Genomic DNA, 17,793 nt, shown 5'->3' with positions numbered 1-17,793 from the left:
GGAGCAGTGTTGGGGCAAAGGTGAGACAAGCTGTTTAGAGCCATCTATTATGCAAGCCGGACATTGAATGAAGCTCAGTTAAATTATACAACAACTGAGAAGGAGATGCTTGCTGTGGTGTTTGCTTGTGATAAATTTCGGTCTTACCTCATTGGTACAAAGGTGATAGTGTTCACTGATTATGCAGCACTTCGCTATTTGTTTGGCAAGAAGGATGCTAAGCCTAGGCTAATTCGTTGGATCCTACTTCTTCAAGAATTTGATTTGGAGATTCGAGACAAGAAAGGAAGTGAAATTTTAGTGGCTGACCATCTCTCTCGGTTAGAGCAAGAGGAAGAAAAAACAGATTCAGTGGTCCAAGAGGCATTCCCTGATGAGCAGTTGTTTGCATGTGAGATCAAGCTTCCGTGGTATGTTGATATTGTTAACTACCTAACTTGTAAAGTTTTACCACCTGATCTTACTTACCATCAACGTAAGAAGTTTTTGCATGATGTGAATTATTATCTTTGGGATGAGCCTTTGTTGTTCAAAAGATGCCTTGATCAAATCATTAGAAGATGTGTGCCAGAAGAAGAGATGCAAGACATCCTTCATCATTGCCATTCATCATCATATGGAGGACACTTTGGAGCCACTCGTACAGCAGCTAAGGTACTTCAAAGTGGGTTCTTTTGGCCTTCTATTTTTCGTGATAGTTACACTTTGGTGAAAACTTGTGACCGGTGCCAACGTATGGGAAATATTTCAAGGCGTCATGAGTTACCACTGAAAGGTATCTTAGAAGTTGAGTTGTTTGATGTTTGGGGAATAGATTTTATGGGGCCTTTTCCTCCTTCTTTTGGTTTTGCTTATATCTTATTAGCAGTTGACTATGTGTCAAAATGGGTGGAAGCAATTGCTACAACAACAAATGATGCAAAGATAGTGCTCAAATTTCTGCACAAGCATATATTCACAAGATTTGGCACTCCACGAGCTATTATTAGTGATGAAAGGACTCACTTTTGCAACAAGTTGTTTGAAAATCGTCTTTCTAAATATGGTGTAAAGCACAAAATAACACTTGCTTACCATCCTCAAACTAATGGCCAAGCTGAAATTTCAAATAGAGAAATCAAGAACATCCTTGAAAAGACGGTCAAAACTAATAGAAAGGATTGGGCGAAGAAGCTTGATGATGCTTTGTGGGCATACCGTACAGCCTTTAAAACACCTATCGGGATGTCTCCATACCGATTAGTGTTTGGAAAGGTATGTCATCTTCCTGTGGAGTTGGAGCATAGAGCTTATTGGGCTTTAAAAAAGTTTAACTTTGATTTGAAGGCAGCAGGGGAAAAGTGACTTCTTCAATTGAATGAGATGGAAGAGTTCCGGAATGATGCATATGAAAATGCAAAGATCTATAAAGAAAGGACGAAGAAGTGGCATGACAAACAGATTCTTAGGCGAGAGTTTGCTCCAGGACAACAAGTTTTACTCTTCAATTCACAACTCAAACTCTTTCCAGGAAAGTTGAAATCAAGATGGACATGTCCTTATACAATTCATGAAGTTTTCTCTTTTGGAACAGTATATTTAAAAGACAAGACAGGGAATATTTTCAAAGTTAATGGTCAGAAATTGAAGCACTACTATGGAGAACAAATGGATAGGAACTATGCATTTATTCCTCTTGGAGATCCTAATTGATGATGATTGAAAAGTCTGGCTGTAGACTTTAAAACAAGCGCTTATGGGAGGCAACCCATAGATCTTTCTTTCATTCTTTCATTTATTTTATTATCTTTATTTATTTAGTTTTAATAAATTGGTTTTTGATGCAGGTTTATTTAGCATGAATAAAGAGCTGAAAAATTTTAAATCTCGGAAGATTCATCATGCAACCAGGGAAGTTCCTTTTATTTCTTCAATCCTTTTTACTTTTGCATTACAATGAGGACATTGTTTAGTTTAAGTTTGGGGGTGTAAACTCCTATAGTCATTTGATCCTCTTGTTTTCTAAGTCTTGGATTGTTGATGGGTTGTTTGATTCTCTTACCAAGCATGCATTGGAGTAAGATTGAATTCTCTATGACTCTGAAATTTGTGATTGAAGATGGTTTTGAGAAAAATTTAAAAAAATTTCTTTTATGTCAAGTGGAGTTTTGTGGGTACTTTGGTTTAAATTTTTGACCTTGAACATAATTGAGCACATAGTCGTTTTTCTCTTATTCCATTTTGCTTATGAAGAGAAGAAGTTGAATTAATTGAAAGAGGGAAGTTCGATTTTGAAGAGAAGAAGTTGAATTAATTGAAAGAGGGAAGTTCGATTTTGCTTTGCTCTAGAATCCGTTGATGGGTCCTTGAGGCGAAATCCTAGTTGAGACCAAATATTAGAGAAATGATCTAGGCATTTCTTTGGCATAACCAAAAAGCTTTCCCAGCCGTCCTAAATATCATGCCATCATTACATTGTGTGTTTCCATAGTCAACCCCCTTGAGCCTTCATAAGCCTTTATTTATTCTTTGAACTACATAAACCATGTCCGCTCTAAGCCTGAAAAACAATGAATCTACCTTTGATAGTTTGAGAAAATACTTTGGTGGAGAGTATATTTAAAAGAGAAAATTGGTTTCATGATGAACCGTATTATGTTTGCTCTGTTTGATCAAAGAAGAAGAAGAAGAAGAAGAAGAAAGGAAGTGACTGAAAAAAAAAAGAAAAAAGAAAAAAAAAGAAGTGGCTAAGCGGAGTGTGAATTACCTCAGATTTTGTTAAGGGAATTGTTGGTATTGCATCAGTGATTACAACAATAATAATGCCACAAGTATGAGCATATTGCCAAGAAAGAGCTATGATTTGAATCATGTGGATATCTCTTTTAATGTTCTTTTTTTCACTAAGTATTTTTCCAGTTTGCTTTGATTTTCCATATCCAGTTCTTTCTTAACCCTCACCCTGTGGCCTATCATTACAACCTTATTAAAGACCTTTTGATCTCTGATTTTGGTGTTGACTACATTAGTGGAGAGGATTTTTAAAAATTAGACTTATGGGGTTAAGTTTTAAGAGAATTCTTCTGATTTTGGTTGTTCTACTTTTATCTGAGTTTGCAGGTGGTTTGAGGTTAAATTGACTATGTCACACACACACACTCAAGGTCTTAGCTTTAGGTTGAAGTAAATGCCTAACTCTTGCTTGACAAATTGTAAAATTTTTGATTGATTTTCTTGCTATCTTTGATGTTAAAAGAGTAAGATATTAGAGATAAAATCTAAATTCATAAAAATTTGGTGAGTGATGATACTTCTCTTTGAGGTCGAGTTGATATTGCCTAAACTATCATTTGCTTTTCTTTTTGTTTGAGGACAAACAAAGTTGTAAGTTTGGGGGTATTTGATGACTTGCAAAATTTCGTATTGCAGATTTTACAAGATCGCTTAAGCGGAGGCTTTTGGCCGCTCGAGCGAATTCAGGCAGATTCAAACGCTCGACTGCTGCTCTACAGTGAGCTCGAGCGGGTTGCTGGAAAACAAAGATCGCTCGAGCGGAGACATTGGCCGCTCGAGCGAAATCAGGCAGAGTCGAACGCTTGATGTGCGCTCGACACCCCGCTCGAGCGAAAATCGTATTTTGACAGATTTAAGGTTTTCCGCCGTCACACCATATAAAAGGGATTTTTCACTCTATGGCCACGGTTGTTGACTGGAGAACACTTTTTGGGACAGAAAAACACAGCTAGAAGGATTCAATTCATCTGTTTTAGAGAGGGAATTCCATATATTGCACGTACGTTGGAATCATACACGAGCACAGACCGGAGAAAAGCATTGAAACATTTCCTTGAGTTTTTAAAGACGAGTTGCGGCTGCGAGGAGTATTTTTCAGCGTTTATTTTCTTCTAATATTCTCAGAACAATTATGGTGAATTCGTTTATGTTGCATTTCATTTCTAGCATGAGCTAAATTTTATTTATTCTAGGAAAACGATGTAACCTAGTTTCGAACTATGCTTGATTGTCTATGCTAATTTAAGGCAATTCTCTCTTTGTTTATCTGATTTATTCTGAGTTTATTGCTTCTAATTAACTGGTCATTGATTAGATGATATTTAATCTTGTGATTTGCTATCGAAAGAGGGAATCATAGGATAGATCTTGAATATTTCAGCATAGGTAAATATAGTGATCGAAAGACTTGTATGAACCTATGTAGTAATTAAATCATTGATCTTATTGCTTTTTTGATTATTTAATTTGCATATTCTTGTGTGAATTGATAAACAAGAGTCATTTCTAATTGACTATCGAAAGAGGCTTTTGGATGAATTAGAGATTTGCTAATAGACGAAAAGAATTAAATTAAATTAGCTGGATGAGAAAAGCATAGTGAAGAATTAGGTGAAATCGATTTTCTAGAAGTTTTCTTTCCCATAAATTTGATCTTTGAACTTCAGTTTTATTTCCTTTGCGTATTTCTCTTTGAGTTGATCTTAGTTTAATTTGCAACTACAAAAATCTTAGTGATTCCTCTAGATAAAATCGAGATTAGTATAATTTTAGTATTTGACAAAAGTAAGGTACCAATCCCTGAGGACGATCTTTTCTTATCACTTTATTATAAAACTACGATACTGTGCACTTGCAGTTTTGCACCGGTCAACTCACACGATCTAGCAGCTCCCAAATTTACCAAACCATCTCCCAAACCATTCTCTTCACATGATCTAGTAGTACCTTGCAAATAAATTGTTTTTTTAGCGAAATAACTTAATTTTGACAACGTACACAAATATTGACATTTATGGGGATTCTATGGTCATAGCACAGTCTAATATCAATATGATTAGTACTAGATTGCAAAAAAAGCAACCAAATCATGAGTGTCACGATTTTTCCAAAGATCAAGAAAAGTCATATATATAATATTGCATTTGTTTTATAAAAATAAAAGTAATTCATTAGTCATGTGAATTTTAAGTCTATGCAATGTTGATAATGTCAAAAAAAGAATCATTCCTTAGAGATGATAGTTGTTCATGTGAGACCTTTTGAATTCTACCATCTTGATGCAGAGTAGCTACCCAGAAGTTGCAAAATGTTTATCATCAGAGATGGTCTACCACCAAAAGAAAGGGAAACTTTGTAGACATTGCCTTTGAACCTCCCCCACAAATTTTTTATCTCTATCCATTCTTTCACTACATTACATTATTAATGACCCCAAACCGCCTTCCCCCCCCCCCCCCCCCACCCCCCGAGGCGGGGTTCCCTAACAATAATAGGGCATGCATTGCTTCACTCGTTTTTAGACCAATTAGATATGTACATAATAATAATAATAATAATAATAATAATAATAATAATATTGTTCTTAAAAATGAAAAAGATACAATAATATTTTATTGTTCTTAAATGAGATAGTGTGAACACAAACAAAATCCACTATTCACGAGGCTATAGCCTCTTTTATTGTAGAACTATAATAGATATTATAAATGAAAATTTGTTGATATTCTTTATTTGTGACAAAGGAACATGATAAATGATAAAAAATAAAAAATAAAAAATGAGACTACATAAATCCTAAAAATTAAATCCATTTTAAAATTTTAACTATTCTAAAAAAATGCATAACACCATTATGAAGCAGTAGCTACATGGAAAAAGTAAGTATTATCTTAACTAAATAACAAAATTTAATGTTAAAATTGAGATAAGCCTGACTGTTTTTTTTTTTTCTTTTCCCCACAAGAGAGGCGGTGTCTCAAATTTTATTGTGGAGAAATACCTTTTACAAATGAGGGAAGAGATTTGGGGGTTTTACAAATCCCAAAACCAAAGGCCTTGCAAAAATCATATATTATAAGAAACTAATCCATACAATAATTATTTCCAACTATTTTTCATAATAGAAAAGTATAAAACTAATGTTCAAGGTGAGAGAGTCTTGCATTGTAACACCCCTTCCTGTAGGTCATGAATATTACCAACATTCATAACATAATGCCTAGTACAGAGATCCGAAATCATGAAAATACCTCGTATATTGAATCATCAAACCAACTAAACATAATAGTCTTTGATAACATAAAGCTGAAAACATAATGTAAAGGCATAAACTAGTCCTATGTGTTGATCACTTATTCAAATATTATAATCATAAACTAAATGCTTGTGGAAATAAGACTTATTAGGTCTCTGGACTAATCTTCTCATGGCTCCCCAATTCTGCATTCTTGCAATCAATATCTGAAATATTAAAACATAAGGATATAAACATATGAGTGGAAGACTCAGTAATGGCATATCATAATGTAAACTTAACTTAGCTTAATATTAGGCTTGATTTATAAAATTTTAATGTATAATAACACATGCGAAATTTACAACATCATGGAATTTCATGTAACATGATGCATGAGTGACTAACTCCATGCATTTTCTAACAATTATACATGACTTATTCATCTTGTCTCTTTTATTAGTGGCAATCATTACATGTGTGAATCGTCCAATAGTCATTGACCGCATATACTTATCGTGACATGAGGTGAACCGCACTTGGGTCTGTGGCACCGTGTAACGTATCATATCATGTAGTGATACACAATTGGTTCCGTGTTATCATTTAACATATGGAGAACCATGCTTAAGTTCGTAGAATCGTCTAACATGTCATAACATATAGTGAAACACGCTTGAATCCGTGTTATCATATAGCATACGGTAAACCACGCTTCAGTATGTGGCACCGCTTATCATAACCTATGGGGAAACACGCTTGGGGTTTGTATCACCTCAAAACATCATATCTTTCATATGTTTTCTTACTAACTTTCATTATGCATGAGAACATGTTTTGACTTTATGAATTTACCCGGCATAACCTGATCTAAACATTACATGCCATACATGATCTAAAGATTACATTAACATTACATGGCATATATGTGATTTTCATAACATCTCAACCATCTAACAATCCATACCAGCATAGCATCACAACATATCATTGTAATTTATCGAGATTCGTGAAAAGGGGCATAATCTTGAATTGGCTCGTAGCGTAGCATAGATAAACATCACATTTTTCATGCACAATTAGAATAATTACAGCACACATATAATTATGATCATGCTACTTACCTCTTATCACTGCTTCTTTGTTCCTATTTCGTTGCTTGTCACCTATGCAAGGTACTAGATGTCACTAATGTTTCTAGAAAACGTATCGTAGCATTTAATTACTTCAAAATCAGACCATAGAGATATTTTAATAAATATTCAATTATACTAAGATTAATATATAGTAATATTATTTAAAGCTCATAACATATTCCTTGATTTTCTATTTAAATATAACATAACATAATAAATCCTATAAAAAAATATAACATAATAATTTTATTAAAAATCCAACTAAATAGACAAATTGGAATATTAACTAAAATAATAGGCTCAATAGTAGATTTTAAAATTTAATTTAATTTCTTTATAACTTATTCCTGTAACATAGTTTATAAAATATTAAGACTTAATAACATAATTTAAATTCCCAAATATGTTATGGAAAAATAAGGTTCTTGGACTAATGATAAAAGTCTATAGTCCAATATCAATATGATCATGAGTACTAGATTGCAAAAAAACCAACCAAATCATGAGTGTCACGAGTTTTCCAAAGATCAAGAAAATTCATATTTATAATATTGCATTTGTTTTTGAAAAATAAAAGTAATTCAATAGTCATGTGAATTTTAAGTAAAGATGAAAGAAAAGCTGTACCCAGAACTTGTTAATACTGATCATCCTCCACATTCTGAAAGCTAGCTGTCAATGTACCTAGACGATAGTTTATACGGACTAATCCAAGCTGTGGATGAAAACAATGAGAGAGTTACAAAACAAATTAAGAAAGAGAATTAATTTGAGTATATATAATATGTATGGAAAAGATCAAATTAGAGGGATATTATTGGATGTATTATATATTATATATTAAAAACAAATCAAAAAATGCATTTCATTATATTTGGATACAAAATAAAAGAGTTAAGTCATGATGATCAGCAAAACAAAGATTCCCAATGCATGCTCACATCAACTTACTTACACATTATATATATATATATTTATATAATGCCAATTTATATTTCTTTTACTTTCATTTTTATTAATTTTTAACAAAATTTGATTTTATAACTTCGATTACAAGCTTTCATGAGGTTGCATGCATGCATGCATGGGGGCTCTCACTCGGAAACCGTTTAACTCCTTGAATGTGTTGATCACCAATAATTATGTTGGGGATGTGAGCCATCTTCAGCCATTCTTCTCCTTTTTTCCTTTCCAACTCTTTATTCAATACAGGACATATGAATAACATCCATAAAAGATGAAGGGAGATAGCGAACCCCTTTTCTAGCAAGTACCTGAGTTTTGGACAGTCGATGATCACCAATTCTACAAGGGAAGTGAGGTGTTGAAACCCCTCCTTATCCAAAGATTTCAAATTTCCAAATGAACAGATCAAAAGATTGGTCAGAGTGGTGGGCAGCCACAACCCCCCAATAAAGGACTCCACATGATCTTCTAATTTGTCACTGGTGATTGTCAACCATTCAAGAGAGGGGAGTATTTGCAAATCCCATCCCTTCCAGTTTGCAATGAGTTTCTTACACCTGACGATCACAATTTGCTTCAAATTGGAAGGCAGTCTCCCTTCTGGAAACGACTCAACTTCTGGACAACTTCTTAACTCCAAATAACAAAGAGATGGAAGGAATATATGCATCTTATTTGGCATTGACCTCAAGCTCTTACAATCGTTGACGACAAAGTTTGCAAGGTTAGGGGCACACAATCCTCCTTCTGGAAAAGATACAAACTTAGGACATTTATGGATTCCTAATTGTGATATCACTAAATCACCTCCATGTTGTTCTAAAGATTTCAAATTGTTGCACTTCTCGATTTGAATACTCTTCAGATTTGGAAATAGGTGTAATGAAATGGATGTAAGGGAATCATAACAATTTGTCAAGTGCAATGCTTCAAGGGATGAATATTGTCGGCGCATGATGGGGAGCTCTAACTTACAGTCGATGATATGAAGTTCGGCCAATGAAGAAGGATGTACGGGCAACTTTGCTCTCAATTTGGGGTAATTCTTAATATACAACTCTTCAAGTTGAGAAAATGTTTCAACTTCATTTTCACCACTCGAGTGAAGCCAGTTTTCCCAATTCGACAAATTCTCCAACCTCATAACTTTCAAACTTTCAAATGGCTTCATTGAAGAATTACTACTATTTTCATAAAACTCTGGACCCACAGTAACAACTTCATCCAACCCATCAATGTAGAGTTTATTAAGAAAATGTAGCTGCCCAAGGGGTGGCAAGGCACTACAATAATCAATTAATTCCAACTTAGACAATGAAGGAAGCCCTTGCCCTATCCAATTTGGAAAACCGTTCCCGCCGTAGCATTTGAGGGTGAGACATTTCAAGTTTTCATGGGGCTGTAGATCTTCAAGTACATCTCTTTGACTTTCCGAAATACCAAGTACTTCTTTTGGACGATTCCATTCTAACACCAACTTCTCAAGGTAACCCTTCATCTTCAAGCTTGCATCCTTGGCTGTTCTAACATTTTGGAGCTCTTGAATCAAAAGCTTTCCCCGAAGATTTATTAGTTTTCCCAATTCTTCAATGTTAGACCCACTGTCATGTTTGTTGACGACGAATTTTGTCAACGTCTGGAGACATTTTAATCTACCAATTTGTATCGGCATCTCCTCTAATCCGTGAGTTTTTTCAAATTCAAGATGACGTAAATTAATGAGTTTCCACATATCTCTTGGCCATTTACCCAACATAGTACACTCTGATAATTTCAACGTTTGCAAGTTGCACAACATACATATGGAATCAGGCAACCTGTTAACAGTTGTGAAAGAAAAATCCAAATAACGTAGATGTTTCATTTTGCTAAAATCAAACAACTTAATAATCATATCCTAGTTGCTGTAGAATAGAGAGAGAACTCTTAAGCCTATTGACGAATCTGTAGGTACCAAGAGATCCTCTCCATTCTTCTTAAAGTAATCATTCAAAGATGATAAATAGCCCATTGACAAATTTATTACCAAGAGAGTGCGCAATTGCTTGGCCTTGAAAAGATGCTTTTCAATCTTCTCAATGCCAGAACTACGTACGTTGAAACACAATAAATAGCGAGTCATCTCTCCAATTTCTTTTGAGCTATCAAACTCCATTGTAAAGCCAAATTTCCCAGTCACGGATTTTGCCAAGTCGTTGACAAGATCATGCATTACAAAGCCTGGCTTAAATAAACAACTTGATTGTTGAAATAATGATCTTGATACAAGATCATTGAAGTAACCATTGCCAACTTCTTCCATAGTTTCTATTTCGGATTGTTGCAAGAAACCTTCTGCCATCCATATATAATAAGACTAATTCATCTTTTTCGAAAAGATAATCTTTTGGAAATATCGAACAATAAGCAAAGCATCGTTTTAAATTTGAGGGGAGATACTTATAACTTAACCACAAAGCCGGAATAATGTTCGTCTTCTCCATGGGAACATCCCATAAGTTGCTCTTCAATATGGTTGTCCAATATCTCTCGGCATGATCTGATTTAGACCCCAAGAGATCGCCAATGGCCTTAATTGCTAAAGGTATACCTTTGTACTTTTCCACAATTTGCGTACCTATTTCTTTTATCTTTGGATTTGCATTGGAGCTACCACGACGAAATGCATGTTTTTCAAAAAGGGACCAACAATCATTCTCTGGTAATAGGTCTAGACGATGAGTTGCAATGGCGTGCATGGCCAATGCAACACTATCATTCCTTGTGGTGACAAGGATCGTACTTCCTCGAGTCCCATAGTGCAAGAGTTGGCCTAGATAGGAACTCCCGATGCTTGGGTTTCTCGCTCCAAACATCATCCAAAACAAGGAGAAATTTCTTCCCGTTCAAATTCTTTTGTACTGGAACTTGAAGCTACTCTGGATCCTCAGTAGAACGAGCTGACGAAGTTGCAGACTGACTTATAATTGATTTCATTACATTGGGCACAACAAATTCTTCTGAAACACAAAACCATATTTTAAGGTTGAAATGTTCTTTTACCCTACCATCATTGTATGCCAGTTAAGCAAGGGTAGTCTTGCCGATTCCCCCCATGCCAACGATGCAATCACGCACCTTTCATTGCCACTCGCATCAGACGAGAGCAATAAGTCAATTACTTTTTTCTTGTCCTCATCCCTACCAAAAGTATCGGACTATGAGACGTAGGAAGTGGATGGCCCTTCTGGATATGGTTTTTCTTGAGCTCCTACTACTTCATGTAGACCCATACAATCCTTTTGCTATGTTAGGTCTTCAAGTCTATCAAGTACCTCTTCAATTTTTTTTATCTACCTTTTCGAAAAAAAGGCTCAATTAGGAGAGCAGAGAAGGAGTTTAGTAAATTTCCTACCAAGGTAGGAGATTCAGCATCCTGCAGCTTGCTTTGCAAGGCTTCAGTAGCAATCTCATCCAAGATGTCCTCCACATCGTAGATAACATCCTTCAACTCATCAACCCAATCTTTCACAAAAGAATCCGTAAGTTGCTTTTCCTCCGAGTCTTCAAGCACAACCTTCACAGACAGCATTGCATTCTTCAATTTCCTCAAGAGCACTTCAGTTGGTTTTCTATTGGGAGCTGTTCTGACACAGAGATGATTCTAAATAAAGGAGGGACGAAATTTAACGTGGTTCGGCAATTGCCTACGTCCACAGCTGCTGTAATTTCACTATGAAATAATTTTTACAGAAATCTCTCTCTTGTAAACTCTCTCTGCTCACCTACTCTGTTTCTCTCTTGTAAACTCTCCCACACTTTGTCTGCACACACGCAGCACTCTCTGTTTTCTCTCTGCTGCACTCTGTCCGCACACACACACACCTCATCACAGCACTTCTATTTATAATACTGATTGGGAGTCGTCGATGAGAAGGTGCAGTTGAGAGGAGGTGTAGCCGCACCTTTTGAATTCGGTGCATTCGATGCCTAATATGCCAAATGAACAAACTGTGCATGACTCACCGTTTTCTCTTTTTTATTTTCTTTTTGTCTCCATCTGCAACATTTTCTTCCCTGCATGAAGTGAAGCACCTCACGAGATGTCATTCTATCAAACAACACGCTGAGTGAAGCAAAGAGAAATGCCAAGCCCACCTTAGCCATGTTTTTCTTCTTGGGAATGAAAGAAATCAATGGAAATGAGGGAAGGATTTTTTGTAAACAGCAAAGCAAGCTCAGGTTGCAAGAAAATTCTTACTATAACAAAATGAAATAGGAGAAATGTCAGTGGCACATGCTCTGGTCATGGGTCATTGACTGATTGGTTATTGATTGAATTTCTGAGAAAGTTCGTGTGAGAAAATGGTGAATAAGAATATGATAGTGAGAAATTAAAATTTATTACTATAATAAAATTAAATAGGAAAATGGCTGACACGGGGTAGTCTGTCATATTGTCAAGATAACTCATAACCTTTTATCATCTGGCCGGCAGCTCTCAAAGAAATAAAACATTTACCAGTTTGTTTCTGTGTCTCATATATTTCACTATCCTCTCCTGGCTTGTTTTCCTATTAAGATGTTAAATAAGATGTCTTTCTTCTTTAATTTGGAACTAATTACAAAAGAGGTTGGCAATACCAATATTAATACAAAAGAGGTTGGCAATTCTTTATCCAACGACATTAGTGTAGGAAATGATGACTTTAGCAATTCTCTTAACTATACCAAGATGACTTTAGCTTGGTTGGTAATTTTTTTTCTAAATTATTTATTTAAATCAGGTTTTTGTCAAGTCAATGTCTAACTTACTTTTTGTTTAAATATTTGGTTGGATAAATCATACATGATTCAAAGAAATTTTGTGCACTTGACATATTCGAGGAAAGCATGCCTTGTTTGCGTATCTCGTTTTATTCTACTTTTTTTTTTTTTTTCCCCTTTTCAGCAATGATATATATATATATATATATATGAAATTATGCGGTTACAATATACAAGATTTCAGAGGAGTGAGAGTCCTCAACAGTCATTTCAAAACAAACAAATGTAACAAAAAAAAAACCTAATTTCAGAGCCAAAAGCTTAGTTCCCACTCAATCCCACTAAGGAGATGCTGCTTAAAATGGTTCTAAAATAATCTGATAAACAAGCTATTAAACTACAACTTGAGTGGGACGTTTTATTCTACTCTACTCTCATTGTTTTATTATCTCTATTTTTACTTTGAATGTCATTGAATATTTCATTGTCGGTGGAGTGAATGCTACCAATATTTCAATCAATCTTTTACAGTTTTGTGAACTTATTTTTTATGTGATATCTTTCGTAAGCGTTTTTGAAAGAAAATAATCCTTCTTTTATGTCTTTTGTTATTTTAGTTCCACCCACCTTAGCCGCATGTTTTCTTTCTTTAGTGAATGAAATCAAAGGAAATATTTAAGTTAATTCTGATAAATTATGTCGCTAGAAATTATAAATATTTGGGCCATTATATACAGCCGAAAATACTAATTTCCTGCTAGAAAGTTCAACAAAGATAAGTTATTTATTGAGAGTGCACGTACTTCATTACTATACATTATTTTATTATTAATTTTTACTTATTATTATTATTATTTATTATTTTGCACTTATTTTATTATTATTATTTATTATTTTATTATTATTATTTATTTACTTTTTACTACTATTCACAACTTTTCTCCTTACTTTTCAACACTAAATCAACCTTAATCTTCTCTTATTGTTATATTTAATTTTTTTTTATATTTTTACTTTGAATTTTATTGAATATCCCGTTGGCGGTGGATGAACGCTTGGCCTGGAACACTTGATTTCTTTTATTATTTATAGAGGGGTAGAAGAAAATAATCCTTGTTTCTCTATCTTTTATAATTTTATCTATCTGTTGGCACATGTTCTGGCGATTGATCATTTATTGATTGGTATGAACATTGAATTCTGATTGTGGATTGAATATATGCATATCATAAAATTTCACTAAAGGAAAGACCCTTCAATAATGTTTTTACAATGTTGATAATTTCAAAAAATTAATTATTGCTGGGATATGAGAGCTGTTCATGTAAAACGTTTTCAATCCTATCCTGTCTTAATGCCAGCCAAAAGTTGCAAAATAATTGTCCTTACTCCGGATGAGATGGCCTACCAGTGCTACCACCGGACATTGCTTTTGAAAATGAGAGAGATGGCAATCCGTTAAACAAAAACATTTTACCACCATTCACCATTTAATGCATGCATGGCCCCCTTAGTAAATATCTCACAAAGGAACTCATCCCTTCTGGTGCTAAGTGGACCACAAAATCCGGAGGGAAAGAAGAGTCAAAACTTAAAAGTGTCTCACTTGGATGAATCTCCTCCACAACATTTTTATTTCAACCCATTCTTTCACAACATTAAACATTATCAACGACGCCTACGGCCCTCCCCTTTATTCCCAATCACTATTAGGTAATAATATTGCAAGTGACTTCATAGTAAACTACTATTTACTTCAACTAGATTAATTATTCAGAAAATAAATTTCAAAAAACTGATTACAAATTGAAATGATGAGCAATGTGGTATATCAAATTGTAATTTTTTTTTTTCAAAGATAGATTTAAAGTGCCATATCAAATTACGGGAGTTTTAGTTAAATTTTTTAAATTAGCACATCTCAACTGGTCTTACTTTATCATAGCAAAGAAAAAGGAAAAGGCTAAATTGTACAGCGTAATTACATTTGAAAAAATAAAAAAAATTCAAAACCGTTCATCTCAAATTTCATTCATTCAATTTTACAGTAAAGACAACCTTTGAATAAATAAATAAATAAATAGATAAAATTGACACATTTTCAAACACTTTCTTTCCGTATTTATAGAGGGGAGAGAATAATCTTTCCATTTTGTTTTCCTTTCTTAGAAAATAAAAAGAGATCACCTTTTATCCATCAGTTGGCACATGCTCTTGATAATTGATTTATTTGTGACGAACTTTGTATTCTAATTGTGGATTGAATGTTTGCATACATCATACATTTCATCCCATTGTGGAAAATGAAGGAAAGACCCATCTTATACCATATATTTCGCAAAAAATTATCACTACTTCAAAATGACAGCTGTTCATATAAAACATTTTCAATTCTACCGTCTTGATCAATGTCTGCAGCTGGTCAGAAATTGCAGTTATCCACTCATAGTTACTTTTTCAAAAGAAAAAAAAAATCTATTTATTATTATATTTTTATCATCTTTGTATTACTTTATAATGTGATATTAAATTATTAAAAGTTATTTATTATATTTTATTTATAAACCTATTATTTAATATCATATCATGAAATGATGAAAAAATAACAAGAATTGAAATGATAAATAGCATTACTCTTTTCAAAATGCTTGTCCTGATGAAATGGCCTATCATCAAGAAAAAAAAAATTAATTTATACAAATTCTAAATAGTTAAATTTCATATAACTCATTAAAAAAAAAAGTGTAAAAAACCATTATCGTAGTGAAAGACCGCCATTTTAAATCAAACAAAGAAAGAAGTGAAATCGAAAATATCTCGTAAGTGCGAAAAATATCTCATAACAACATTATAAAACATTTCCGATATTTGAAAACGGGAAATTGATTTACACAAAATACTTTTCACAACACATTATATAATAATATGTTAAATGAGGGATAGTTTTGTAAAACATTCTATAAAAATAACATTACTTTATAAAAATAACTTCATCTTAGAATATTATTATAAAATATATTGTAAAAATGTATTATGTGTATCATTACTCCATTTCTATATTCCTCAAGAATTAAATAAACAAATGGAAGGCAATCAAGTTAAAGTTATTTAAAAGTTAAAAGATAACTCTTAAGGGTGGCTGGTGATGACAGTATCCGGCCGAATTTGCTGCCAACTCTAGTGTACTTCCTTTGTCGCAATTGGTACGCAATATCGAGTAATCAGATGGGATAAAGATAACGATAAACACACGTCACATCTTATTACATTTTACGTAATAACATTTAAAAAGAGAGATATTTTTATAAAAGAAATAATATTTATAATTATGATTATCTAAATACCATGTAATTTAAAAAAATAAATAAATTAATACGAAATTTATATAAAAAATTAACATTTTAATCATAAACTCTATTCTTTTTTAAAGTAATTACATAATATTTACACATTCTACATGTTACTCTTTTTATAAACTATCTTGTAAAATTAACATTATTTTATAAAAATATCATTATTTTATAATATTGTGTAAATTGTTATAAAATATATTGTCTGTACTCATTTTTCATTTTATAAACAGTAATAATAAGATAATTAATCAATACTAACAAATTAGTTTCAATTAAATATTTATTAAATTTAAAAAAAAAAATTAAATAAAAAATATTATAAAATCAAAATATTATTCTAATATACTTTTTTATTTTGAGATGTGAAAAAATTGAATTACTTTTATTTTTATTTTGAAATTTGAAAAAGTTATAATAATTTAAAAAAATTATAATAATTAGTTTGAAATTATTTCTATTTGAGTGATATTTAGAAAAAAAAAATTGGATGAGATAAGTAAAAATTATTTCCATGCATCTCCTTAGTGTTGGATATAAAATGAAATAAATCGTCTATTTTCAATAAGAAAATGGATAAACATACATAAATTTTTTTAATATTTACATAATTATATTTTAAAATGAGAGGTATTTTAATAAAATATATTATAAAATTAACACCATTTTATAAAAATACCTTTATTTTAAAATATGTGCTGTGAAATATGTTATAAGATGTGTTGTGTGGATATTACTACTCTTTCAAGAATAAAATAAATAAATAAGATAAGAAAGGTCAAATAAAACTAAATCTTTAACATATAAAAATGTAAAAATGACTTAAAGTAAGTAAGACTTAGTTACTATAAATAAGGAAGAATAGTACCTTTATATAAGGAGTGGATCTCCGCAAATGTAGGACACCCATTCACTCTCCCTCTCTAGATCTCTACAAGCGCAGCATCTAATACAGCCTCACCTTAACCCTATTATCTCCATAATCCATTATATGGAGACTTATGTGAGGTAATGAGAAACTGTATAATAATCACCAAACAAAATGGATTTTACTTTAAATGACTTGTTGAAGTAGACTTTTATATTGATCACATAAATATTTGTTTATCTTTATTTACATTTTTACGCTTTATTTATTATTTATTTCATGATTGCATCCAAGCTAGGGGTGGTAATTTGTGACACGACCCGTTAACCCAACATGAACACAACACGATAAAAGCGGGTTTGGATTTAGTCTTATCGGGTTCGGGTCAAAACGGGTCGACCCGTTAAGACACGATTGCTTAACGGGTCACTAACGGATCAACCCGTTTTGACCCGTTTGATCCGTTAAGCTTAAATTGATTTTTTTTTTCCTTTTTCAAGTTTTCAACCTTAAATTTAATTCAATTGTAATGTAACAAGAATAGTTGGACTTGTGTAGGACCGTAGGTGTTCTAATTATGCACTGCAACACTATTAGTTTGTTATTTTGTTGGGACTTTAATTTTGATATATTTATTATTTGGATTGTAATTTGTAGTTGTAGTTAGTTTTATATTTTTTTAGAGATATTGTGATTTTAATATTTATATAAAATTAATCA

The 17,793-nt window shown here is 32.7% G+C and overlaps 3 protein-coding genes across 3 annotated transcripts; all 3 read right to left on the bottom strand.

Moving 5' to 3' along the window:
* Positions 1-8,203: 8,203 nt before the first annotated feature.
* On the bottom strand, positions 8,204-9,781 carry LOC122293476 (putative disease resistance protein At3g14460). The gene has a single exon (XM_043102055.1). The coding sequence runs from the start codon at positions 9,779-9,781 to the stop codon at positions 8,204-8,206; it is 1,578 nt and encodes a 525-aa protein (XP_042957989.1).
* A 136-nt stretch (positions 9,782-9,917) lies between these two features.
* On the bottom strand, positions 9,918-10,964 carry LOC122293475 (putative disease resistance RPP13-like protein 1). The gene is made up of 3 exons (XM_043102054.1): positions 10,556-10,964; positions 10,064-10,443; positions 9,918-9,926 (listed from the first exon to the last, which is right to left on the bottom strand). Exons 1-3 carry the CDS (start codon positions 10,962-10,964, stop codon positions 9,918-9,920), a joined length of 798 nt encoding a protein of 265 aa, XP_042957988.1.
* A 257-nt stretch (positions 10,965-11,221) lies between these two features.
* On the bottom strand, positions 11,222-12,270 carry LOC122295133 (putative disease resistance RPP13-like protein 1). Its single transcript, XM_043104195.1, has 2 exons — positions 12,158-12,270; positions 11,222-11,717 (listed from the first exon to the last, which is right to left on the bottom strand). The coding sequence occupies exons 1-2, from the start codon at positions 12,253-12,255 to the stop codon at positions 11,438-11,440; spliced, it is 378 nt and encodes a 125-aa protein (XP_042960129.1). The 5' UTR covers positions 12,256-12,270; the 3' UTR covers positions 11,222-11,437.
* Between the last annotated feature and the right edge of the window lie 5,523 nt (positions 12,271-17,793).

This window comes from Carya illinoinensis, chromosome 14 (assembly GCF_018687715.1).
Source record: "Carya illinoinensis cultivar Pawnee chromosome 14, C.illinoinensisPawnee_v1, whole genome shotgun sequence".
In the NCBI taxonomy this organism is placed as follows: domain Eukaryota; kingdom Viridiplantae; phylum Streptophyta; class Magnoliopsida; order Fagales; family Juglandaceae; genus Carya; species Carya illinoinensis.
This window is presented reverse-complemented; position numbering and strand designations above follow the sequence as displayed.